The sequence below is a fragment of the Condylura cristata genome, unplaced genomic scaffold, assembly GCF_000260355.1.
Source record: "Condylura cristata isolate star-nosed mole 26May11 unplaced genomic scaffold, ConCri1.0 scaffold00038, whole genome shotgun sequence".
NCBI lineage: Eukaryota > Metazoa > Chordata > Mammalia > Eulipotyphla > Talpidae > Condylura > Condylura cristata.
The window spans coordinates 6683982-6711004 of NW_004567139.1; the positions used below are offsets into that span (position 1 = coordinate 6683982).

Genomic DNA, 27023 nt, shown 5'->3' on the forward strand with positions numbered 1-27023 from the left:
GTCCTGTCAGTGCGGGGGCGGGAGACCAGCGGAGGTCAGCGGGTGTCCCCGCTTGTCGAGCGCTCACGACACACTTGGCTTGTGTGAGCCCCACTTGAGCACCTGTTTCACCCAGCGAAGAAATCGTCTGAGCTTCTGCTTCTATGCCGAAGGGCCACAGCAAAACCACCACTCGGGGCTGGCTTTGCAGCTGCCAATCGAGGTACACGGAGCAGCGATGCCCCGCCCAGCTGCTCCCCGGGAACAGCTCACACAGGCTGTGACCACAGCATCTCTGCTTTGACTGTATCTGAGTGTTGTTAGGATTTGTTTGTTGTGGTGGTGGTTTTAACGTGTTATTTTGGCCTGATCTGGTGTCACTTTTGGTTCTGGGAAACCCTCCAAATTTTCCATAAAAGTGAATGGCGGGGCCCTCCCGGGTGGCGCAGCGGGTTAAAGCACAGCACTGAGAAACTAAAGCCACTTCCGCATGAGTTCGATTCCCGCCTGCCCCGGAGGTGACCCACATAGCGCAGCAGACCTCTCCTGACCCGCCCGCTGCTCCCCTCAGCAGTGGACTTCGCCAATCTGCCTGTTCTGCTCCCCACTCTGTCCCTGGTGACCCTCTCACCCCCAGTACCTCTGGCCTGTACCCCAGTTCTGTATACATAAATAAAAAAAATCTTACAACAAACAAACAAACTGGCTGAGGGACCTCCCTGGTGGCATAACGAGTTAGGACTCAGCACTGCAAGCCGCAGATGCTTCTGAGCGAGTTCGATCCCCACCCTGGAGGTGACCCCCCAGGGCGCAGCAGACCTCTCCTGTCTCCCTGCTGCTCCCCTCAGCAGTGTACTTTGTCAGTTGGCCTGTCCTGCTCCCCGCTCTGTCTCTGGTGAAGCCTCTCACCGCCCCTGCACCTCTGGCCTGTACCCAGTTCTGTGTGCATAAATAAATATTAAAAAAGAAAATTGGCTGAAGCAGGCTGATTACGTAAACAGCCGATGCCTCCCTCCCTCCCCGTGAACCTGTGATGTTCATGTCGAGTCGGCAACATGGTCCTGACTCCCTCCACGAAGCCCCCGGTCCGCCCAACTCCATCCCCCAGAACAGAACAAGCCCCCCATGCCACCGCGCGCCCCCAGAAGCTGTGCGGCAGCCCTGCAGAAGAACTGGCCTCGGGGGACCGCTACAGCACAGAGCAGGCGGCGCTGCGGCCAGCCTCCGGGAGGCCGCTTTTCCCTTTCTTATTTTTTATGAATTTATGTATCTATTGACATTACTGTTCGTTTTAAAACAATGTTTTACTTCCCCTCCCACTTCGCCCTCCTGTCGTCACCACAGTCCCCACGTTCCTCCCTCCCTGTCCCCCTCCCCTGCAGGATCTCTCTGGTTTTAACTGCCCAAAGCTAGATGACTGGACCCACCAGCTGCGGCACATGCAGAGGGAATACCACCCGGCGATCAAAAACGGTAAGCTCACGCCCTTCGCGCGACATGGATGCAGCTGGAAGCGATCGAGCTCAGTGAGATAAGGCAGAAGGGAAAAGAAATGCCGAATGGCTTCACGTATGGGAGGAATGTAAGAGAAACCCAACGGGACAAGCAAACAGGAGCCACTCACTGCCTCTTCTGCTCCGTCCCTCTCAGTCCTGAGCACGTGGGCAGGAATTCACCACTCAGAACTGGACCCAGGCTCAAGTCCAAGCTTGGCCTTCTCCAGGGCCCAGAGCCGTCAGCTTTCCGGCTGTTTCGATTTCTTTCAATCGCCTGGTTTCTTAAGCTGGTGGCATTCTTATTTTTGCTGTCCTTTTTGATGAGAGGTTTTATTTCTTTATCTCTCTGGCTGCTCTCACATTTTTTCTCTCGTTTGGAAAGTACATGTCTCGCTAGGTAGAGCATATCTGTGAATGGCGGCATTTTGTTCAACATTATTTCATTATAACGGTGATGAGAAAATAAACCACATCCTGGCCGTCACGGAGGCCACGGTGATTCCAGAACTGCTTTCCTTATCCTGGTTTCCCTTAAAATCAGCGTCTACAATGGCCCTCCCTGGTGGCGCAGCGGGTTAAAGCACTGCACTGAGAATCTAAAGCCGATTCCTCATGAGTTCGAATCCCGCCTACCCCGGAGGTGACCACATGGTGCGGCAGACCTCTCCTGACCCGCCCGCTGCTCCCCTCAGCAGTGTGCTTCGTAGATCTGCCTGTTCTGCTCCCCACTATGTCTCTGGTGAAGCCTCTCGCCGCCCCTGAGCTTCTGGCCTGTACCCCAGTTCTGTATGTACAAATAAATAAATCTTAAAAAAAAAAAAAATCAGCGTCTACAAGAACTTACCTGCCATGTTCTATGAGGACTTACCAGAGTTCGTTACCTATGACAAGTTTGTCACCCAGGCAACAGGCAGCCTGCAAAACAGCCCCAAGGAGCTGCCCCACCAGCCTTAAGAGCCACGCTCGCGTCCCCCCGTGGCGTCCCCCCGCGGCGTCCCTCCAAGGCACAGCTGCTAAATCACCAGCAGGCCATGGCACTCGCTAGAAATGCCAGGGAGGAGGCGAATGTGGCCATCGCCACCCACTTCTAAAGCAGGGTGTAGAATCGGAAATGGCAGCCCTGGGTGGGCTGTTTGGGAAAAGCAGCAACACATAACCAAACCACCACGGAGACAGAGAAAGGGCAAGCGAGAAGCTTCCAGCCGCCAGTGGCCACGACGGGCTGTCTGGGCCCGAGGGGGGCGCCTTGACTGGCGCAGAGCCTCTTCCTTCCAGACACAGAGAAAAGGCTGGGGGCCAGGCGCCCCAAGGGCAGAGGTCAGAGCCCTCTGACCGGGAAGCTCCCACCGGGGCCGTGACATGCGGGTTTACGCCAGGCCCCGCCGGGAAGGCGAGATCTGGCTGAAATCCATTTCCAAAGAGCTGGGTTGACAAGGACAGAAGCCAGTTGCAGTGAATTTCAAGGACCTCTTCAAATACTTGTGGCTGCAGATTCTCACTGTACTGAATGATTTTCTGAGAAACGGACCGTAAGTTGGGGATTGGGTTATTTTCTATTTCATGTGTACGAAAGGCAGTAATAAATTTGGCCTGTAAGGCAATTTGCAAAGAGGTCTCTTGAAACATTTCATAAACTTATAATTTCTCTGTCCACTAAGCATTACCAGAGCCACTTTAGACAGAAGCAGGAAGCAATAGAGCAGCGAGGAAGCACAGGAGGCCGGCGGCCAGCACGGCCCCAGGTGGTCCTTACCAAGCTGCAGCAGACCCGGTTCGGTTCCGGCTCCCCAGGGCTTGCCAGATCCCTTTGTGGTGCTTGACTCAGGAGCCCCCCTTCACCTCTGCTGGGTCTCACCTCCATCCTGCCTCTGTGAAATGCCAGCGATGGTGCCACCACAGGGCATTTGCACCTGCTGTCCCATGTTCTGGAAACACTTCCCACCTAATACCAGAGCTGGGTGAGGGGCAGGACCTGGGCCGCTGCCTCTGACGACCGTCCTTAGCGCGGCTGAACTGATGCCACCCACTCAGAAGAGGGCCAGGTGAGGGAAAGAGAGCGAGACTCGTCGGGCGAACATTTGTCACGGGGAGACATCCCTGCCCTTAAAGACACACAAGTGGAAAGAGCTGCAGGTGATGGATGGAACAGCCCCAAGGGGCAGGCAGAGAAGGAAGAGGAAGGACGGGGGACAGCAAGGGCAGTGGTGACACGTGCGAGGGCGCCTTCCCCCAAGGGGGAGGGTGTAGGGGAGGGCACTCGTATTCCATGAAACCCCAGAGTCATACGCAGAACCTTGTGCGGAACAAGCTTATCTCTGGCTTTTCAGAGTGGCCCTTGACCAAAACAGGACTTGGAGCAGCGCTAATTCATGTTTTCTGTCATTACTGTCAGTCCGCCGGCAGCCATTTCTTAAGTGGTTATTACCCTATTTCACCAAATCTTAAGAAAAAATGATTTTAAGACAACGTCGTCATGTCATAGGCTAATTCCACTTCCATTGGTTGGATGACAAATACTAACTTCAGAGGTGCCAAAAATGCAAAACTGAGTGAGTCTGAGAACTGATGAAGCACGGTGCCAGTCCCTGAGTGCCAGTGCTAGAAATAACATTCATTATCCTGCTTCACAAGAAGGGACACAGCCCAACGCCAACAATTCGAGCCAAGTTCTGCCCGAAAGCTTCCCACGCAGGACAGGCCCCCGCCCCACGGATCCTATAGCCCGGTGCAGGACGGGCCCTCCCACGACCCAGTGCTCGGGAGATGCCCAGAGGAATCACACGGGGATGGAGCATCGCGGATGGAACCGGCGTGAATCGAAGGCTTCGAGCAACCGTCCTGGGCTGCAGCCAAGCCTCACGTTTATTATTCCAAGAGCAGTGGCCCTCCCCTCGGCTTTGCAGCTTGCCCTCACGTCAATAAACAACTACTTAAGTGGGATTTAATGATGCAGAACAGATAGTCCCTCTGTTCAAAGTGGGGTTTGGAAACAAAAGGCGGGTGGTTCCTTGGCAGTGTGAAAGACAAATCGCTCAAGGGCAGAGGAAAGACGGGAGGGCTTGAGAAAACCCACCCATTACAGGAGTCTTCACACGCCTGTGCCAGCAGGCTCCCACAGGCTCTGACAGTCACCTGCTGGCAGACGGTGACCTGAAGGATATCTCTCCAAGAAACGCAAGCCATGCTCCACACAACCCCCCCCCCCAATTTTGCTCAGTTTGGTGACCTGAGCCAGGTGTCCACAGGCTCCTTTGCTCCCCAGCACCGCACAGACCAGGCAGGAGGTCAGGGGAGGCGCTCAGAAAAGGGGCTGGTTTTCTAGTAGGGTTGTGGGTGGTGGGAAGAAAAGCTAGAAAGTTTGGAGCCTGGAAGGTGGGAAGATGCAATGATTTTCTCATCACCTATCCATAAAGAAAGAAGTAAAAAATGTTCTCTGAAGGGAAGATGATTAAGATCTAGACGCAGACACCCACAAACCCCAATATGTTAATAATCCATCTCTAACGAGATTAAAATACTGACACCCCACCCCTAGAAAATCCTGTTACCCAGACAAGGTTATGGAAAAGTGATCTGGTGGTCTGGTCCCACGGAAACCTGATTAGCTCAAAGTGCCTCTAATTAAATCTAAAGAGGGAGTTCTCGTCTGGAAAAGAATGATCTCAGAAAGAAATGTCGGTGTGGCTACTGGCCCACAGAGTCTCTGAAATCAAATGGCTATAAACTCTCCTTTTGGGTGAGTTGTATAGCCAAGAGAGGCACAGGCCAGGGTCCTCCCTGGTGGCACAACAGGTTAGGACACAGCACTGCAAGCTGGCCACAGCTGCTTCAGTGTGAGTTCGATCCCCAGCCCCGGAGGTGACCCACAGGGTGCAGCAGACCTCTCCTGTCTCCCCGCTGCTCCCTTCAATAGTGTATTTCAGTAGAGCTGTCTGTTCTGCTCCCCACTGTGTCTCTGGTGGGTCCTCTCGCCCCTACACTTCTGGCCTATACCCCACCTTTAGCCTGTACCCCATCTCTGTATGCGTAAGTAAATGAACTTAAAATAAAAGAGAGAAACAGACAGACAAAGGCCAGTGTAAAAGAACGTATGGCCAGAAGGGATGAAGATGACATCAGGGACCCTGAATTTCTGAAGGCAGGGAGCTGCAAAAAATGTCTAGGAAGACTTTTTCAGCTGTGTCCAAAGAGGATCTCCTAAGGCACAGCCCAGAACCACAGAGAACTATGGAGCTCTCTCCAAAGCACAGAAAGCCGTTCCCCAAGAGGCAGGCCCCTTCCTGGGGCTGGGCTCCTTAAGGGGTTCGTCCAGCAGGACTTCAGAATAGTCACGCCACGATGGCTGTGTGAAGCCGTCTGTCTGAAAGAGTTTGTTGGGATTTTCCCACTTCTGCTCCATCATGTCAGACTTGAGGGACAGGCTGTTTGCTCCTAGGCCCCACCTCAAGAGCAACTAAACCCAGATGTGATATAGAGCCTATCGTGAGATCCCAAAATTCACACTGGATTCCATAATGGGGTGAGAATTTGGAGCTCGCTTCCACTGGGTCAGAAGTGAACCTATTTTCTGGACAGAAGGAACTAGAGCAATTATGCGTGCCCAAGAGGGAAGACCACAGGGGTTGTTATATTCGCGATGAGTCATGTCTCTCTTTCCCGTAGAGGATTCTTCTATCCCCACTGGATTCTGGATTTCAAGACCTCCTAGAGCCCAAGTTCCTTCCCTGCACAATGTCAAGCACGTGACCTTCTGGATGTGAGTGGAGACAGGCAGACCACATTCAAGCAGAATTCCCAGAGGGCATCGCAATTTCCCTCCCACCATGCCACTGGGCATGTTTTGGGGGCTTCTTCTCCTCCTGGGCCCAGAAGCAGAAGCTACCTAAGTAGGGACACAGCCAACCTGCAGCCTGATGGCACCTGAGAACAAAATCAGCCTTTGTGGTTGAGCATCTCTGGGGTTGCTCATTAGGAGGCAAAGCTGACTCATACAACTTGAATATTCCAATTAGCAAAGTCAATGTCAAAACCCTCAGCAGTGCTGCAGAGGAATGCAAAGGCCGGAAGGCCAGTCGGCCAGTCAAAGATAAGTTTCGATCCTCCCCCGGAGTAAAAGTTACAGGATCTGACTGTTATCTGCACCAGTCATTGGCAAGCAGGGACTTGTGACCACCCAGCCCCTCCAAAATGCCTCATAAACCCATGGCTGTAAGAAGCCGGGTCCTCCCCTCTCAAGGAGTGTCCGCTGCGGGATCACTCTGGGGGGACCCTAGCTCCAGCTAGCTAATAAAGGCTCACTTTGCTTTTACATCAGACTTGGGTCTCGGTGGTTACTGGGATCGGTGCTTTCACACTTTAACAGTGTGCAGCCGGCTGCAGACACAAGCCTGTGATCACACGGGCACTCCCGGCTTTCCAGCTTCATCTTCCCGGGATTGGATTCTCAGAACACAACTGATGCTATGTGAATGCTTCATCTGATGAGCGAGTGCCATCATCTCCGTGAGTTGTCTAACAGTGAAACTTAACCATGAACGCAGAAACTCAAACCATGGTTTTTTTATGCTTTGGACAATGAATAATAGCGACATGGTGTCTTCATGTGTCTTTTTACTGCACTCTTCCTAGAGCCTCTCACCTCACCCCAACAGCGCCAGAGCCAGCTGAAGCTGCTGAGGCCCAGCAGTCACAGGAAATGTTCCGTGAGCACAGCAACAGGTCGCAGGTTTGCCATCTGAAGCCCGTCCCCCACGGGGCCACAGAGACAGATGCAGGGAGGTCCCTCTGGCTTTGCAACAGCGATACTGAACATCTGGGAGAAGGCTGTTTCAAGAATGCTGTTAAAATGGTGCCCAACCAAGCGCACAAATGAAACTGCTTTGGTCATTAAACTTGGACTGTGAATCAACCCTGAGAATCCCTCTGAGACTTGCAAAAAGTCCTCTGGATCAAGCCATCATCCCAAGTTGAACTTCAAGACCCACCGTGCCAATGAGTTCTGCCATGTTCGCCCACACACCAGGCTGACTGCTTTCAAATCGGTTCTTTCGGACCCAAAAAGAGAATCCGGAATAGTCGAGAGAAGAGCCCAGAGCATGGTGGGCCCTGGGGACGATTATGGCTCCAGACCCAGCTCCACAGGGAACACCTGGGGGTGGGCTGAGAGGAAGAGCAGACTGGAGGTCTGGTAGGTGCACAGAAAAGGCCCGAGACTGCACGTGGCTGGGTGAGAGACCATTTATCCTGACCCAAACAGCACCAGCACAGAACCACCTCCCGCGGATGATGGTGCAGGGTCTGAACCAGAGTTCACTGAAGGCTCGTCAAGCCTGTTACTGTGCTTCTAAGTGTGCACAAACCCAACAGATATGTTAAACAGAATGGAAGGAAAGCCATGAGATACAGAGAAATGCTGTGATTTAAAAAATTCTGGGGATGGTGAGGCTCTCGTGAAGCGACCTGTGTATTTCTTGGGTGCACGTATATTCACAAGGACTGCCGGGAGGCCCCTCCACTCAATCTCACGTACTGTCCACAGGCACATTATTATGTGAGTTTCCAGTATGTAATTACCTTTCACTTTCCTTTCAGATTTTAGGGGGTAAAAGTGCCCTGGATCCAACTAGTCATGAAATCAATTGGCGATTTCATCCCTTACATGCAAGAGTCCAGATTCTACTGGGGAGGAAGTAGGTCAACTTGCACACCTGTGCACGCATACGAACACACCTGCCTGCGTGTACACGCCGCAGAGCCCCGCGCCGACCCCCCAAACACGCACACACACACACACGTACCCCACCACACACAGGCAATCATCAGTTACGAAGGGAGCATTTGCAATGTCATCCTGAACCACATTCCTCAGTTGAAAGAACACAGGCAAATAAAGGAAGAAACCCTCTCGTGCTCAGGAAGATCAGCCTGATGTGCTCAAATAACACTCACTGGTCCAGAAAGAATAATGAAATTCCCGCAAAGAAGAAGATCCCAGGTCTAATGATTGGGTTCTTTTCTAGACAAATGTAACCACTCCCGGGGGACGACAAAAGGAAATGGAGCATCACAACCGCCGTATGACAATTTCTAGTGATGGTGTAGAGATTGTTTTAGGTGCCTGCCTCTCCCACACCTCTCTGAAGGTGGGGACCGAGTTCCAAGGTCACTGATCAGGCGCGACCAGTTAGGAGTCGATTCAATGTGGGATGAAAGAACACGTGAAAAGCAGAACATGAAAATTTCTGGGCAAAAGGAAAAGAAAATGGCAACTGTCATCAGCACCGAGGCTGACCCTGTCCCACCAGACACCTGCTCACTCTGGAGTGAAGCACAGGAAGAGCCAGGAATTCGTCCCCCAGGTGCTGAGGAGAATGCCACTCCATCACGTGACATTAAGGCGTCTGGGTGAGAGAGCGGGACGGGAGCAGGAGAAAGCAGCAGCGAGACCATGGATTGGGGGTGCAGCGTCTCGGGCCCACAGAAGTCGGGATGTGGCTTCGAAAGCTGATACACCGGACTTCTAGGTGCCAGGGCCCGAACGCTAGCTTACGCTCTCATTCTCCTCCTGAGTCTGCCCTCAGCTCTGAACGCCCCCTCTGCCCTGGGCTGCCACTGTCTGCACCCCAAATGTCAGTACAGAGTGAGAAGCCTTAGAGAAGGAGGGATGGCAGAGAGTCGGGGATCTATCTGGGGCCGGGAGAGGACGCTCATCACCAACGGCCTGGGGACGCCTCTACAGGACCATAAAGCCACGACCTGAGCTCCGGCTGTGGGCCAGGCACTGTCCAGGGCCGGCCCAGAGGGGCTGAAGTGGGACGGAAAAAGCGTACGAACCCACATAGGTGCATGTCAGTGGGGAGAGGGTCTTTGATGAGGGGCGTGGCAAGATAATGTCCACTCCAAAGGGCACACAGAGCACCGCTTCCTCTGGTCAGCCCCTCTGGCCTGAGGCTGACCAGTCCCCAAACAGAAGGAAGGCTGAGATTCACACTCTCTGCTCAGGCCTCCAGGTGCAAGACTGGACCTGCTCCCTCCACTCAGTGCTGCCCTGGCCCAGCCACCAAGAGTGCCGTTGGGACCATCTGGACATGTTTCCCCACTTTTCTGACCAGGGGCTACTACAGGCAGTGAGGGGCCCAGGGATGCTAAGCCACGAGTAATGTGCAGACACCAATGACAGTCCCCTCAAAGCACCAACACCCCAGCTGGCTGTGGTTTTCATGGGGGGCTTGGGTGGTCTCCCCACAAAGCAATCAAGGCAGAGGATCTGAGGGTGAGGGCCAGCCCGGGAGGCTGCAAACAGGGCCAACGTGGGCAGCTGCTTCCAGGCGCCGAGATGGACGATTCAGGCCCCCTAGAGGACCTGCGACCTGATTTCTAGCCGAGATCCTTTAAATGTTCAGATGCAGAAATGTCACCGTTTACCTGAAAACTGCATCTCTGCTTCTTGAGGGGAGGGATGAAAGCCCTTTGTTAGTAATCCCAAGAGTCTCAGAGCCTTGGAAACTAGATTTAATTTCTGCGAGGCAACCTATAAATTAAGGGGACTAATTGCCAATTGACGCAAAGAACACATCGTGCTCAGAAAATCAGGCGCATCTCTGAGTCTATGCCGGTGCTAAGAGCCCTTCCTGGGGGCTCTTCCTGTGCCCGCCTGCCTCGATGCCCCAGCCGCAGGTGCCGCCAAGTGTCCCGGCCTGGCACCTGTAACCGGAATGGGGCGGGGAGGGCGGGAGGAATCAGAGAGAGAGGCCCAGGGAACAGATAGTCCCAGATGTCTTCACCTCAGGTTCTTGAATACGGGTCCCCTGACTAGGGGCCCGTCCCGGTGGTCGCCACCTTCCGAACTTTGACTCGGCTTTTGGAGAGCCACGACTTGGCAACGGCAGGCGGCGGGGAAGCCAGGAGCAGCTCTTATGTGCTGCAGAGTGCTGCCGCTTCATCCTGGGCTGGGCTCTCCCGCCCCTCCCTTGGTTATGAAACACCCCCCCAAGCCCCCCGCCCCCCACCCCGGCAGAGGCTTTGCCATCCGGAACACTGGCTGCGTGACAGGACCGCTTAATCCAATCACCAGCAAAATCCACGCCGAGGGCCTGGTCAGATAACAGGAGCCCCGCAGCCTGCTCCCCGGCGACACAGCCACAGAGCAGCAGAGGGCGGGCGGAGGCTAATTAGACACCTCGAGTTGAGTAGGGCTGGAACACAGACCTTGCAACAAAGAAAATTAATCCGACAAATCCTTCTTTATCCCCCCGCCGCCTGCAGTCATCTCCGAAGCAAGTACAATTTGACACTAAGTGGTTAATAACTCTCATCAAGTAGGGCTGCGTGACAGGCGGTGGAAGGATTGTCACGGAGCCATGAAGGAGGAGGACTTCAAGGACAGGTTCGCTCTCCACCGTAAATCTCCTAAGTGTCAAGACCTGTCACGCTGCTGCACCCCAGAGGTACGACACGGACCTCGCGACAGATGGGTGGTGAGTTTAACTAGCTCTGCGGGCTGATGGGCCCCGCTCTGCCGGGCCCACCCATCACGAAGGCCCAGAGGAGAATGTCACCCAGTTCTCACTTTCCAGAAAGAGGAGAGGGGCCCAGGGAGGCATTGGCCCGCCTGGTAGAGGGAGGACCCTGAAGCTGGTTCCAGGGTCATCTCCAAGGGCCACCAGGCACAGCAAGGCCAGGGCTGCAAATGGCACTGGTGGGCTCGACAGAGCCTAAGAGAAGCCCAGGAACTTAGAATGAGGGCGAGGCTAGGGGTTCAGCCAGCCCCAGATACAAGGGAAGGAGGCAGATCGCCTGAGGGCAGAGACCCAGAAGGGTGCAAGCACAGCAAGAGGCCCCGAGAGGTGAGGGGGAGAGAGCACGGGTGATGGGGAGACAGAGGGGAACCAGCCCAGGGGAGACGACAGCAGACGAGGGGAGACGCCTTGTTAACCCAGCCTGGGAGCCAAGTAGTGGCTGCAAAAAAGAGAGGGAGGGGTTACCATGGCAACGCCTTGCCAAACGCCAGGCTGCGTCACTAAGCCCAGGTAAGATGCCCGCTGCCTCCAACGGCTTCCGCTCACCTGTGACGCTGCGCTGGGGCACAGGCCTGTGCCCCAGCGCCTGCTCCCACGTGCCGAGCCCTCCCGCCAGAGCCCCCGCTGCAGACTCGCTCACCAGAGCCCGTGCCCTGCTGGCCAATGGACTGGAGGCTTCCCCGGGTGCAGGCTCGGGTGACGGCAGAAGAGGGTCTCAGCCCGGAAGACCACCAAGGATGCATTCAAGACCCACTTGGGATTGGTGGAGGTTGGCACAGGTGTGTGAACCATCTAACACGGTTTCCCTGGGCAAGTGTCCCCTAATCTCTCTGAGGGCCAACGCAGGAGCTTCCCTACTGGAAAGAATGTTTTTGGCTGACTTGAGCCAACCCCGCAGGGACCTGCAGAGCACCAGGGCCGTGACCTGCCAGGGAGCTGGGGTCTTGGGGAAGAGAGCAGAGACCAAGGCTCATGTCGCCACCTGCAAGTTGATTCACTTGGCACCATCAGGGACTCAGGTGTCCTGAGATTTGGCTCTATTGGGGATAATGCATGAGAGGGAAGAAAGCAAAACAAAGTACTAGGAAACTCAAAGGCCAACGAAGAGACAGGGCTTCAGCAGGAGGCAATGTGCTGACCAGGAAGCCCAGGCGGGCGGCGCGACTCATGAAGCCCGGCACGCGCGCCACCCCACAGGCTCAGCTCCCCATCGTCACCAGAAGCTCACCCTCTCCTACCTGCCCTCCCCTAAGAACTCTTGTCTCAGCAGGCGGCATCAGCTCCTCCCAGTTTCAAGGGTTCCCAGACAGCTTCCCTCGATTTTCAGGCACTTCCCACAACTGACGAAAGGAAAGTGAATGAAATGAGAGTGAATACACCAAAAGGGCCCCTAACCACCTTAAATACTTGAAACCAAGACGCTACCCCGTGCTTCTCCAGCGTAAGGAGCTTTTGCAAAACCAACATCTGAAAAACAAAATAAAATAATCTGATAAGAGCCAGGCTGCACTGCCTCAGTAGTGGCCTCCTAAATCTCTGGGTAATAAAAGCTTGGCAGGAATATCCAAACAGGGGCTGGTGCTGCCCCAGCCTCTTATCTGTCCTGGTTCCCAAACGCACATTAAAAACACATTTCCATGTTTATAATAGACTTACGAGCTGAGATGAACATGTCAGAACCCTTATAAATATGATAGAACCTGCTAGCCCAGCAAATGTTAAATTTTGCATAAGGAGACAGTATCCCTAACTCCTCAGTAGACACTTAATGAATATTTCAAATGAAGCTGCTGTAAAGGTTCCCAATGAATTAAATGGGTTATTACTGCCAGGATCAACCTCCTGTGTTTCCTCTCTTCCTCTCCCTCCTCCCTCACTTGTTCAAGACAAACAAACCCATGCAGACTGACCAAGTTCCTGAAGCCTGGTCACAGCATGATCAGTATTCTGGGCTGAAGAGATTCCACACTCCCCCACCCACCCACCACCACCACCAAAGTCATGTCCACCCAGAACCGCAGAATGTGATCTTCCTGGGAGAGAGCTTTGCAGATATAATCAGCTCCAGTACTCCATGATGATACCGAATATAGCTGGACCTACATCCGATGGTTGATGTCTTTATGAGAAAAAGAAAAGGGAGATTCAGATACAGACGCACAGGTACACGCACAGGGCAGGAGGTGTGTGACAGTGATGGCAGAGACGGGAATGACACGGCCACAGGCCCAGGAAAGCCAGGAGGCCCTGGAGTTAGACAGGCGGGAAGGGCCCTCTCCCGGAGCCTCCCCAGAGTGTGGCCTTGCTGACGCCTTCATGTCCGACGTCAGGTCTCTGGAACCGTCAGAGTGTGTATTTATTTCCGTGGCGTTAAGCCCACAGGTTTGTGACTCTTTGTTCCGGCCGCTCAATGAAAAAACCAACGGAGCCAGACAATGCGTTGACACGTTCAAATATGTGTTAATATTAATCTCCCCAAAAGTTACCCACGGCGATCGGCTGGGGTGATGATGGACGAGGATCACCTCTTAGCGCAGAGGGCCCCCCACCCCCACCCCCACCCCCGGGCGTCAGCATGTTCTCTCTTAGGAACTCGACGGCCTAAAACTCCTCACTGTACTGCAAGGGGCCCTGGCACCCGGCAGGCGCCTCACAGGCCCGCACACAGCCCGGGCAGCACGCAGAAGACAGGACAAGACAGGAGGCCGCGCTGCCCGCCGCCTGGAATTCCCGCGGGGGCTGGGACCCCGTGGAGGGCAACTTCTCCAAAAGCTGCGAGCACTGAGGTCTGGACCCGCAAACGCTGGCCTGAAGTGCCGGCGTCCAGCTCCTCAGTATTTAACTAGGAGAGAGGCTCTTTGGAGCTCCCCACGTTATGAGTTCACCTGGGTGGGCCCCACCCAGCGGGACTGGGAAAGGGGGCGACAGGACCCAGACCAGCGGCCCCAAGGCGCCCTGAGGACGGAGGCAGGAGGCTGCCGGATGCAGGCCGAGGACAGAGGCCCCGGGGGAAAGCAGCCCGCAGACACCTTGATCTCCAGCTGCCAGCCCTGGGGTTCTGCTGTACAAACCGCGCACGGACCGCGGCACCTTCTGGGGGCGACTCAGGTGCACGCGTGAAGTGCCAAACGGCCTCCAGGGCAGGCCACGAAAACACTCCCAGAATAACAGCCTGGAGCAGAAAATCAGAAAACGGGGTAAACAGGAAAGGTGCTATTTGCATTCTAAACACCAGCCAGGGTCCTCTGGGGGCGTGCGCCTCCCGATGACCTGGGGCAGGACACCAAGCCGCCAAGCCACCCTGCACGCGGGGCCCGGGGCCGTCTGGGTGACTTCCTTCTCCTGTTGAGCGTCCACGGTGCCAAGACACTCCTGGCAATTATTACTGCTGTACCTTTCGCTCTTTGCCCTTTTGCAAAATGTTTTTGTAGGGTTGGGTGTTAAAATGTGGCACCTGGCAAAAGCCTCGATGTTTCCGTGCTGTGCTGACAGGTTTGCCTCACTAATGAAGAAGCCCTGGGAACTAGGAGCACCGGCCACACCAGACACCTCCTCTCAACACGGGAGAGAGAAGCCTCCAAAGGGTCCCTCAGCCACCCAGTGACAGAAAGAAAAGGTCTAGTTACTCAAATCGCAAGCCAAGGAATGACCTTCGTCTTCGGTGATGGTAACGACAGGAAGTCAGGATGACTGATAACCCCGATAATCTCCCTCCATGTGCCCTTGGGGGAGCCAGTTACAAAGAAACCCCGATTTCTGCTAAGAGCTCCCTGGGGTCCTGCTGCGATGCAGTGCGCTGGACCCGATGGCAGCGCAGGCCCCCACCACGCGGAAGGTCTCCTTGGGAAGACGTGGGGACTCCTAGACCGGGAGGAAGCAAAGGGGCTGGCCGCAGGAGTGGGCGCTGCTCGGTAAGCCACGTGTTTCCCAAGACCAGGGCGCCCCGAGGAACGTCAGTGCCAAGGAAATGCAGCGGCAGGGGGAGCTGGGCCGGTGTGGTTAGCCTGACAGGAACGGGGCTGCCTCTGAGGACGGGGTCACCCCACACAGCCCGGCAGCCCTGCTCCAGCCCCTCGAAACGGAATCCTTCAAAGGCCAGAATCCATTTACGGGGTTCATCCTTCAGGGAGATGCCCCAGTTCCAGCGCAGACACTCGCGCGGCCATAAGATGTTGTCCTAAGACGCCCGCGGCTAACACCTCGCGCTCTCGGGCTTGTCCTTTCCTGGGCACCCGAGGGAGAGGGCTTAACTGGGCAGGTAACGGAGAGAAGGGATTTCAAATGCAAGATGAGAAGAGGGGGGCGTGAGACCTGGAGGAGGAGCGACGGTATCGGAGGGTGAGGCCATGGAAGAGCACCCCAATCCTCAGGGCTCCCCCGGGGCCGGGCCCCGGAGGTGTTGGCGTGGGGTCAGGCACTGGGGAACCTCGACTGGAAAAGGTAAACTTTCTCCCCCGAGATGGGCTCTGTTTCCCCAGGAGAGGCCAGGAGCCGGTCGGAAGCCAGTCAGGACCTCAGGAAGTCAGGCCGCGGCAGCGGTTAACCGGCTATCTCACCAAACCTAACCCTCGCCTCCCACAAGGTCTGTGTTCGCTTCCTTCTGCAGACCCTGGCTCCCGGGCCGCCGCTGTGCGCCCAGAGTGGCTGCTGCCAGGGCCCCACGGGAGGGCTCCTGCGATCGGCTGACAGGCTTTAAAGAAAGAAGCGTGTCTAACCAGTTTGTTAGGAGCCCAGCTCCCGGGCTGTTCACACGGTCCCCCAACAGGCACTGGTGAGACTTACGGGAAACAAGCAGGGGCCATGCACAACTCCGTGAGCTCCCAAGGTAAACCTACCTTTCTCGCTGGAAAGTCATGGCTCCCCTTGTGCTTTGCCCAGGTACTCAGAGTGAGAGGTAATTCTTCACCAGCCACGACAATGCAGCCGAGAAGAAAAGAAAAACGCTTTCTGGAAAGAGCTTCAGCCCCCCTCAGGACAAGCAGCTCGCGGCAAACTCTTTCTACTTTCACCCCCTCCTTCACCGTGAGATGAGAATGAGAGCGAGAAAGGCCCAGGCCAGCAGCCACAGGGGAGGCTCGCGCAGGGGAGCCAGGCCCCGGAGGAACTGGGGCCTTCTGGGATGGAGCTGGGGACTTGGCCTCCCAGAAGCTCATCCCTTTTATTGCACTGAATTTCCAGAGGTTCGCGAGCCCACTGGTCCCAACAGGGGACCCCAGCGGCCCAGAACGCCTGGCCTAATTTCTGGAATTTGCTCAGCTGCGTAAGTGTCCACAGAGAGGCACGTTATAAAAGATGCTCTCTGCCACATTCTTTTATAAGAGCAGAAGGTTAGAAACACCCAGAGGGCCATCAAGAAGGGACTTATTAGGTGAGATTGCAGCCAGGAACAGCAACGGAATGAATCAATGTCTGGCCGGGAAACAAAGACCAAGATGTGTTACTTGGAAAAGAGCAGCGGGCCAAGATGGGTGCAGACGGCATCTTGCAAGGACACAAGCAACGACACCCCGTTTGCGTCTGAGCCTGGCTCGGGAGGGATTTGAAGTCGCAAGAAAAATGGCATTTTAATTTTTAATCCATGTTATTACTTTTTTAATTAAAAGAGAGCTAGTTGGAAATAGATACATAGTTGGCTAGAGAGGGAGACTGACGCTTTGAAAGAACTTCTGGTCGAGCTAGGTCCCAAACACCCCCGCAGCCTGCAGAAAGTTGTTACCATAAATCACTTGGCAGCAAGACGCGGAAAGGGAAGCGCCTCGGAAGGCTTTCCCGGCTCAGGCTGCTGCCCCGGGGGGCGGCCGAACCTTCTCCCCCAGCCTGCGGCTCTTCCTCTTGCTGACACAATTATGGGACATGATAAGGGCAGCACCGATATTATTTTTTAAAGGCTGCTGCTAGTCACTAAATGCCCACTAAACCCTCTCCTGGCCCTGTTTACAGCGAGCTCAAGGGCAAATCCAGATGGTACAAATACGGCACGTGAGGCGCCATCTGCACGAGTCCCGTCCCCAAGCAGCCGCGCGCGCGTTTGCATCTCCACGGACACCCACAGGCGAGGCGTGTCCCCGCGAGGATGGCGCCCGGCCCAGTCCCAGAACCCCTCCTCCGGCTCCTCGGAGGGCTGCGTGAGCCCTCACAGGGGAGGTCAGCCCGAGGACTGCGGGTTGCCTGGTAACCTGGTAAGAGGCTGCGCCTCGGCGCTCCGAGCCCTGAGCCCGCATGTCCCTCCCACACAGCCGGCTCCGAACACGCCCGGCTGGCCAGCAAGCTGCAGCGGTCCCGCGGGCTCTCCCCAGGGGCCAGCTCGCCCACTCCGCAGCCCCACCGCCTCACGGAAAAGGCTCCGTGGAAGGGAACCTGCGGGGCTGCACCGCCCCGGGCCTGGAAGGTGAGAAGGGTGAGCTAGGATCAACCTGGCTGACCTGGCCAGCGCAGAGAGAGCCTGGGATCAGGCCAGAGGCGCCTTCAGAGGGGCACAAGCGCTAGCTAGGGGGACAGCGAATGGCCGTCCATCCCTGTGTCCCGCACGCAGCCCGAAAGTGGCCAGCTCTCCTGCCCTTAGACAGTAAACGGAAAGCAGCGGCCGGCGCCCAATCGCGCTCGCGCCTGAACCGCGCGCGCGACTGGAGGCGGGGTGCGGGGCCGCTTCGACCTCCCCGTCCTCTGTTCCTTGAGCTTACGTACGATGAATTTTTATTTCCTGATGAGATCCCGAGGAGGGCGTTGTGGGAGGCCGTGAGAATCAATCCAAGCCGAGAAGGCGTTCGGATTGTCCATGAATAATTCATGCAGGACAAATCTGAACACAGCTCACTGAGAGCCCGCTCCGCGCCGGCGCCGCTCTAACTCGCACGTGTCCGCGGCCGACGTCTGAGACCACCACGGCCCACCCGCGGAAAGGGCCTGGAACCCCAGTACGGCAACGCGCAGGGTGCCTCTCCTAGGCGCCGCTACCACCGCACAGCGACCCGCCTGCTCCCCGTTACCCCAGGCAGGGGCCCCCCATTCGCAATTGCAGGTGCCTGGGGGCACTGTGGCCTCCGGGGACGTGGGGATGGCCGGGGCAGGCGCCCTGCAAAGCCCGGGGTCATGCAGGGTAACCTGGAACTGTCATAAATAAAGGAAGCGAAAGGGGTCCAGCGTCCTCACACCATCTGCCCAGGGGGCAGTCAGATGTGGAGGCTGGAGAAGCACAGTCCTTCCTGGGCACCCTCAACTCCCTCTGAGCAGACGGCTTTAGGGGCCCCTATTCTCATTCCTCTCAGGGGACCCCATTTCCTCTAGAGGAAAGACATGACGTTGCTGTCGCTGCTCAGGTTTTCTGGCACCAAAGAGTCACTGAGAAAAGCCTGTGGTTTTCTGGGGGAATCCAAACGATGACAGTCAGGCCACCCCATGAAAATGGGGATTCACACGGGATTATGGTGACGGCACACGGGTGACTTGGTGATGGGAAACCCGCGGGGATTACAATTGAGATGGAAAAAAAAATGTACAAAATGATGTAAAAATAAACTTTTGTAATAAAAAAAAAACTTAAAAAAAAAATGGGCATTCAGTTGAGGGTGCTCACCATGCTGAGGGGGGCAGGCGTAGGGATAAGTGAACACACCGTGACCCAAAGGGACCTGATCCCCATCAGATCAACCTGGAAAGACGAGCTAAAGACGCTGACCTGTTCAGTAAGCTGACAGTTTGGGGAACTGACAAGAAGAGGAGGTGCTGGGCAGGCACCAGCTCAGTCCCCGCAGTGCTGGGGGGAGTCGCCTGGAGACACAGACCCCCCGCAAGTCCCCGCCCTCCCTCCCACCAGCCCAAGTCTCCACAGTCTAGCCCGCCGGAGTCTGCAACAGGGAGCTTGCCTGAAAGAAGCCCAGCGCTACCTATCCTGATGGAGAGTTCACTCTCAGGGAACAGCAGCCCGGGACCCTCGGGGTCCGACTTCTTCATCAGTGCAGGGTCGAAGCTCAGCGCCAAGGCCGTCTGGGGGTCTTCTGCCGCACCCTGAAACAAGAAGCAGCGTGTCACTATAGCGCCCCTGCGACCTTCACTCTCCCGGCCCCTGCCACCCACAGCTGCCCAGGCAACTTGCCAGCGTCTGCCAAAGCCACCAAGTCTAGGCCCAGCCCGGTGGTCAGGCCAGACCCCACCAGCAGGAAGCGGATGAGCTAGCTGGTAGCAGAACTTTAGGGGAGACCGAAACTGGATGCGAAGCGTCAGTGTTAACCCGACAAACGGGAGAAAAGATGGAGGCTGCACCCCACGGCACACACGTGCCTCACCACTGCCCGGCCCAGGCGCAGTGGACACGAGGTGGCAAAAGCAGCCAGCTGGCAGGTTGGCTCAGGTGGCGCCTGCAAAGGGACCAACGGGACGAGGACCTGGCCGTCTTCGCAGTTCTCAGGGGAGCGAGGGGAGGGCAGATAAAAGCAAGGCGAAGGCAGAAACGAGGAGCGCGTCGCACACGTGGGTCTGGAGTTGACGCTAGGCGCAGCGCCCTCCCGCTGGCTCACGGCCACGGCGACAGCCCTGCATAAGAGGAGCCTCGTGCGTTGAGCCCACGCGTATCGGGCATGTACCCCGCTGACTGGATGGTGGCAGACGAGACGGAATCCAGCTCTCGTTGAGTTTACGCTCCGGTTAGGAGCAAACGAGCCCATAGTGGGGCCCTAAGCTTCACTTCCTGCCCCTGCTGACAGCTTATAAGGGGAACCCAGGAAGGTGGGAACCCCGACCCCCAATACCTCCACTTCTGTCCATACACCTCAATGCTAACAGAAAGCAAGTAGAATCTTCTCGAGCGAGAAACAGATATTTTCTAAAACCAGCCAAAACAGCTCCACGAAAACAGTTTTCTTTTCAAGCATGTGACTCAAACACGGCAGAGGCCGCAGCCCGCGCCGAGACGATCCCTTCAGAGCGAAGGCCGAAACTGTCTTCACGGTTAAGATGATCTCATGAAGGAACTTCACAGTTACGTCCGGCTGTGTGTCACACAAGCACACACGGACACATCCACACACAGAGGTCCATACAGGGACACACACAGACACACAGGTACGCAAAAGCACACACACAGCACCACACACACAAAGACACATACACAGAGGCCCACAAGCAGAGACATGCAGAGACGCACACACACAGACACGGAGACACACAGACACAGAAGCGCACACAAGCACACACACACACCCCTTCCTGTTTTCTCACCACCATGACAATCAGGGATCACCAGAGGATTTAATGATTCAGATATTTGATTTCATTACTGCTTTCCAACTAAATGTCAAAAATTAAGACATAAACCTTTCAAGTCTTCTCGTGTGTCCTGTACACCGCCGTGGTCCTAGTCATCTACACAATGCACTTTAATAAGGGCACCGACCCCTCGTTTAACCTCGTGTAATAAGGGAGATGAAGACTCAGGGCTGTTGGTGCTTCAAAATCTCAGGTCTCTCTGTAGAGCCTTTGCGGCTGCAGGAATGTCACCTGCTCTGGTGCTGGGCGAAGCGCAGAGGCGGCCTGTCGTGCTGTGTTACAGTCAAGATTGACGCTCCAGATGGACAGATCCTGGGACATAAGGGGCTTAGAGAGGCCGGTCTCTCCGCTTGTAGGAGCCCCCTCTAGCCATCCTGAGTGACAGCTGGTGTCTGCGCCACGGGCCATGCAGTCACAGCTCTTTGTTTGTTTATGTGCATTACTTCGACTTCTGCGTCTCAGGCGGACATCCGGGGAATCATGGCAGCAATAAAAGACATGTTTCACTGACAGTGTCGGGTAATTGTCCTCCCTTTGTCTTCCCTTCTTTAGAATGTGACTGATGTGTAAGGGTGGGGAGGTGTTTGGATGAGAGCCACTTCCTCACAGCAGAAATGCAGCAGCGTCAATACGCACTAAGCCCATTCCGGAGGGCGCAGCATGTGGAGACCCGGGTTGAAATGGAGAACACTGGTTTTGAAGTGAGGTGATTTTGCTCCCGGGGACATTTGGCAGTGAACATTTTGGGATATGCAGGTGGGGAGTGGTGCTGGCAACTAGAAAGTGGAGGCCAGAGATGCCGCTAACACCCTATAGTACAAAGGACACCCCCACAACAAAGAATAATAGTGCTGAGGGGAGAAACTCTTCTTTAGAAATATTTAGACTATAATACTAAAGACAGAAAACCTGACTTCAATTCCAGGTGAATATTGATGTGAAAATCCTCAGCAAAATACTAGCAAATTGTATTCAACAATACTTTACAAGGATTATACATCATGACCGAGTCAGCTTTATCTCAGTCATGCAGGGATGGTTTAACATTTGTAAAGCAATCAATGTAACAGATACATAAAAAAAAAAAAGATAAAATAATATGATTTTATATTTTATAAATATTAATGGTTATAGAGAAAACATTTGACAAAATTCAGCACTCATTTATGATTTTCAAAAAATGACTCTAAACAAGATGGGAATAGAAGGAATCTACTTCAACATAGTAAAGGCCTTATATCACAAATCTACAGGTACTATAATACTTAAAATGAAAAAGTGAAGGCTTTCCCCTTAAGATCAGGAACAAGAAAAGGAAGCCACTATCATCACTTCTCCTTCAAATATTACAAGAGGCTTCAACTAGAGTAATCAGACAGCAACAGAAAATAAAATGAATCCAGGTTGGAAAAGAAGGGAAACATCATATCTGAAGATAATGCATAGAAAAACCCTACAGACTCCACCAAAAAGTTACTATCAAAAATAGATGAGGCCCTCCCTGGTGGCGCAGCGGGTTAAAGCACAACACTGAGAAACTAAAGTCACTTCCACATGAGTTCGATTCCCGCCTGCCCCGGAGGTGACCACATGGCGTGGCAGACCTCTCCTGACTCGCCCGCTGCTCCCCTCAGCAGTGTACTTCGTCAATCTGCCTGTTCTGCTCCCCACTCTGTCTCTGGTGAAGCCTCTCGCCGCCCCTGAGCCTCTGGCCTGTACCCCAGTTCTGTATGAACAAATAAATAAATCTTAAAAAAAAAATAGATGAATACAGCTTAGTAGAGATTCACAAAGTCAGGGTACAAAAACCTATTCTATGTTCATATAGAAATAATGAATGACAAAGAGAAATTGGGAAAATAATTGCATCCACGATCACATCAAAGAGAATCAAATGCCTAGGAGCTAATGTAGTCAAGGAGATACTCAACTAAAGAAAATAATCATGATGGAGAAATGGAAAGACATTTCATGCTCATGGGTAGGGAGAATCGATATTGTTAAAATGACTATTTTACCAAAAGAAGAACAAATATTTAATGCAATTCCATTAAAATCCAACCATATTCTGCAGGAAAAATTGAACAAAAAAAATTAAAATTTCCTGGGAACCATAAAACACCTTAAATAGTTACAGTAATCCTGAGAAAAATGGAGGCATCATGCTACCTGGCTTTAAACTGTTTTATAAAGCAACAGTAATTAAAACAGTATGGTACTAGAATAAAAAGAGACATGACTCACTGGCACAGAATCAAAAGTTCAGAAAGAAATCCACACATATGTCAATAACTTAACTCAGGATAAAGGTGCCATGCCATCCAATGGAAAAGGAGGATGCTCTTTAACCAATGATGCTGGGAAAACTGGCCATATGAGTGAACTTGGACCATGCTCTGGCTCCATACAAAAAAAAAAAAACTAAATTCTAAGTGAATTAAAAACAGATATAGACCCACAACCGTATAGATAGAGATGAAAATGTTAGTGATACATTTCACTGACTTTATCAATGAGAAAGCTGTTTTCTGGAGACTCAACCCATACAGCAAGGGAAATAAAAGCAAAAATAAATTGCTACTACCTCAAATTACAGATGTTTTACATTTTAAGAACATTTCTTTCGTTGAAAGAAAATATAAGTAGATTAAAACGACATCCTACTGAATGAGAAAACATGCACACATTACACAACCAGAGGGGGTTAACATCTAGGTCCTTCAGAGAATGCACTTGTCCACCAGGGAAGGTCAGTGTGGAATGTACCCTCAGGGGAGATGCCAGGAACACCTCCAGCAGATCTGAAAGGAAGGGCAGGAGCCACACTCATTTCTGAGGACAGCATTTCAGGCAAGGTCGAGAGGGCAAGCTTCTCCCTTGGCCCCATCCCTTTGGCCTCTTCTCAATCTGTGTCCTGTGTGTGTCGCCTTACTGCAGTGCTGGAGGCGCGAGATGTACTGAGGAAGCCCCCACTTCACCGAGGAGCGGTCCTTTTATTAAAGTGTAGACAAAGACCCAGCACACCCCAGCTGTACCCACACACCTGACCGTCCCCACATGCTCCAGCCCATGGTCAGTATCCCAAAGGGCAGGGCCAGCGTGCAGCCTGGGAGCTTGGGGAGCACCAAGGGTGGGCTTCCCCCCATCACCAAGGAGGGGTCTCCCCATGTCTCGGAACCCAGACACCAGCCTCCTGCGGCTCCTTTCAGAGTCCACTCTCAACTGCTGATAGGACAGAGATGCATCCCCCTGAGAAGCGCACGGTTCCCCATGGCAGATGCCAGCCCTGCCGTGATGAGGCCAAAGGGGAATTAGAAACACCTGCCTGCCAGGGGCCTCTGGCCTGCAGGTGGGGCCGGGGGGGACTGAGTTTCCTTACTGGTTGCCTCAAATGAATACTGCCAGGTCCTCTGCAGCAGGGACCAAGGCCCAGGGCAGCCTGCCCCCTCTTCGCTGTCTTACTGTTCTGGCTCTTCTGTTTAATCTTGCGCCGCCCGCAAGGCTCCCTTCCAGGGCAGACCTCTGATGAACACGAGCTGTTCTTGACTTTCCACCTCAGCCCAGGGAGCAGCGGGGCTGGGACTCATCCCTGAGTGATGATGAGTCACTCTCCTCCCCCGGCAGCTTCAGCTGGGATCCTGGGCGGGCTCTGGACAGTTCAGGGATGCTAGGAAACCTCGCAGCTCCAGGATATCAAAATGCCAAACACACAGGCTGCTTCCCAAGACCCAGCCTGCCCTGGCTTTCTCCCTCACCTCCCCCCAAACCTTTCCTTGGTCCTCTTTCCCAGCCCTCCCTCTCTCCCACGTCCAGCTGGGCACCAGAGGCAGGAGGGCCGCTGGGAAGCACAGGCAAAACCCACCCAGGGCCGTGGCACGGGGTCCCCCCCTTGTGATGGATGACAGTGATAATGCAGGACTAGGGGTGCCTCTCTGGCTCAGGACACAGGGAGCAACTTGCGCCCTCTCAGGAAAGGCTGTGCAGAGGGCAGGAGCTGGAGAAGAACGGGCACCTTCCAGAAGGAAAGGAGAGGGCAGGAGGACACGCGACTACGAGACGGATGGGGAGAGAGTGGGGTGGGAGGCACCCCGCACCCTGCACCGTGGCCAACACGCAAGCCAAAAAGGCTTGGGAACATAATCCGTACATCTCGGAGTGAGACAACCCGGCGGCTGTGTATCAGGACGCGGTGAGGCGCCAGGAAGACAACGGCTGCTGGCGGGCGCCGCTAGAGACCCCAAAGTGAGTCACAAAAGGAGAAGCCCAGAGCACAGCGCCAGGACGCAGGTGTCCCCATGAAGCCCATCAGGGTACCAGGTCCCCATGCCAAGCACCGCCGGAGACATGCCTCGGTGCCAGGGCTCTGTAGCCTGGCAGCGCCCGGATCACCGCCAGATGCCAGTGCACGGGGTCCCCGGAGAGGCGTCCTGTTTTACGTCAGTCTCTGGCTGCCCCCGCACGGATGTGTCACGGCCACTAACAAGTGCCGGGGGAAGCCGAGCGACCAGCCTCTGGGACTTGCCAAACCCACACCCGCCTCCCATGACAGCCGGGGGAGCTCTGTGCTCCCCCAGCCCGTGCAGTCTCTAACTGAGGTTCGTCAGCGGGTTGCAGCTCCCCGAGGACAGCAGAGGAAAAGGTCAGAGGATTAACCGGTGGCCCCTGCCAGCCCCAGGGCCTGCTCCTGTTCACCTCACTCCCCGCACCCCCACTTGACCTGTCACACAAGGTGACTTCAATAATTGATGCTGTTTTTATTACTCAGAAATTGCTATAATAATGACACCTGAAACATGATCTTCAATTATTCCACATAATGGAAAAAAATTAAATGTCGCCCCTGACCACCCGTCGGAATATGGATGACACTTAGGTAATAATAGATGAGCTGCCGCCCTGGGAGCCAGGCTGAGCCCAGGGCAGGACCGGGCTGCCCCCACGGCGAACAAGCACATGGGGCGAGGCAGAGGGGAGGCTGCGGCCGCAGGCTCCGTCCGTCAGGCAGCTCACCGCCGACTTCTTGGCCTCAGTTTACCTAAAGTTCAGGGGTCACGGCCAGCAGCCGTACCGACAAGGAGAACGACATTCAGAGTGCTTGGTCCCTACTGGGTTCTGAAGCCCATTTCACCTTGCCCTGCCCCAGGCATGAGGATCAAGTTCTTTTTTTTTTTTAAAAGATTGATTTATTTATGCACACAGAACTGGGGTACAGGCCAGAGGCTCAGGGGCAGCGAGAGGCTTCACCAGAGGCAGAGCGGGGAGCAGAACAGGCAGGTCGACAAAGCACACTGCTGAGGGGAGCAGCGGGCGGGTCAGGAGAGGTCTGCCACGCCATGTGGGTCAGCTCCCGGGGTGGGGATCGAACTCATGCTGCAGTGGCTTTGGCTTCTTAGTGCTGCGCTTTAACCAGCTGCGCCACCAGGGAGGGCCCGGATCAAGTTCTAACTGAGCTTCAGTCCCTCTCCCCCAGCCAGCGCAGGACAGCCTGTCAGAGGCCAGCAAGGTAGGGCTTCTCACTTACAGTTGTTTTCATGTGTGTGCTTGTAAAGCTGAAGAAGCCGGAGCCCCCACCTCCAGGAAGTCTTCCTAGGTAAACCCAGACTAGTCTGGATTAAACCTCCCCCCCTCTCTGCTACCGGATACCCCAAACATGGCCGTCTTGCTAAGTAACAAAATACCCCAAAACTACGTGACTTCAAACAGCCACCCAATCTGACTGCTTGTGAATCTACAGGCTGCTGGGCATACCTGCTGCCCTGCCAGACTTCAGGTAATGGTGCCTGGCCCACTTGTGCATCTGAGATCAGCTGGTGGCTTGCCGCGGCTGGGATGATCTGGAAGGACACCAGCATCTGGCAGCCAGCCGGCTGTTGGCTAAAGGGGGCTGACCGCTGGCCAGGAACCTGGCTTATTCTCCCTCCAGGAGGCCAGGTCTCAATCAGATGCGAAACTCGGGGTGTTGGGGCCAGCAAGAGAGGGCCAGGTGCAATGTCAAGTGCTTTTCAACCAACGTTTATATCAATTTTCTACCAGGGGGATAATTGACGGTACCTCTCGGGAGGGCCCTGGTCCAGCTCATCACAAAGCTGTGGCCGATCGGCTGCCCGGCACACGCTGTCGGTGAGCCCGGGAATTCCGGCAGCTCTCCGTGGCTCCCCCTGCAGACAACTGCTCTGGATTCAGCCTTCAACAGAGGTCTTGAAAGTTGTTTTCTTTTTTTTAAAAGATGTATTTATTTATGCATACAGAACAGGGGTGGTGAGAGGATTCACCAGAGACAGAGCGGGGAGCAGAACAGGCAGAAGGACTGAAATCCACTGCTGAGGGGAGCAGCGGGAGGGACAGGAGAGGTCTGCCGCGCCCTGGCTGGGGATCGAGCTCGTGCTGAAGCAACTGCTGCTCGCTTCGTAGTGCGGCCCTTTGACCGGTGGCACCACCAGGGAGGGCCCAGGGCTTGGAAGTTTTATGTAAAAACAATTTCCACTTTCTATTTCCACTTAAACAAGAATCCCAAGAAGAAATCTGATCAAACCTCTGAGTCACCAGCTCCATCCTTATGCCCAGGTCCTGCTGCCCGCTTTCCTGCATGGGTTTGCACGTGAGTTGGTACCGGGTGGCACTGCTTTCACTGCTGAGGGTGCATTGCCAAGGACCGCCTCAAGGCGCCACACCCGGGGTACAAGCGAGCCAGGCACAGCCCTGATGACTCCATGATCCCAGGAGAGAGCGGAGGTGTCCGAGCAGTTCCAGAGCCGCAGCCCGCGGCAGC

General features: G+C 54.6%; 1 protein-coding gene and 1 long non-coding RNA gene across 5 annotated transcripts in view; one reads left to right on the forward strand and one right to left on the reverse strand.

Annotated features, from left to right (window-relative positions):
• The window catches only part of LOC105854422, a 2622-nt gene extending 579 nt beyond the window's left edge, over nt 1-2043 (forward strand). The window contains exons 2-3 of the long non-coding RNA XR_001146109.1: nt 1324-1452; nt 2017-2043. This is a non-coding gene — a long non-coding RNA (uncharacterized LOC105854422). The remainder of the gene's footprint in view (nt 1-1323; nt 1453-2016) is intronic.
• The window catches only part of SLC39A11 (solute carrier family 39, member 11), a 212718-nt gene that overhangs the window by 118260 nt on the left and 67435 nt on the right, over nt 1-27023 (reverse strand). For 3 of the 4 annotated variants that reach the window (XM_004693466.2, XM_012733146.1, XM_012733147.1), the window contains exon 5: nt 18856-18997. In XM_004693466.2, the coding sequence (XP_004693523.1) occupies nt 18856-18997 (142 nt within the window). The remainder of the gene's footprint in view (nt 1-18855; nt 18998-27023) is intronic. The other variant, XM_004693467.2, reaches the window with a different exon arrangement.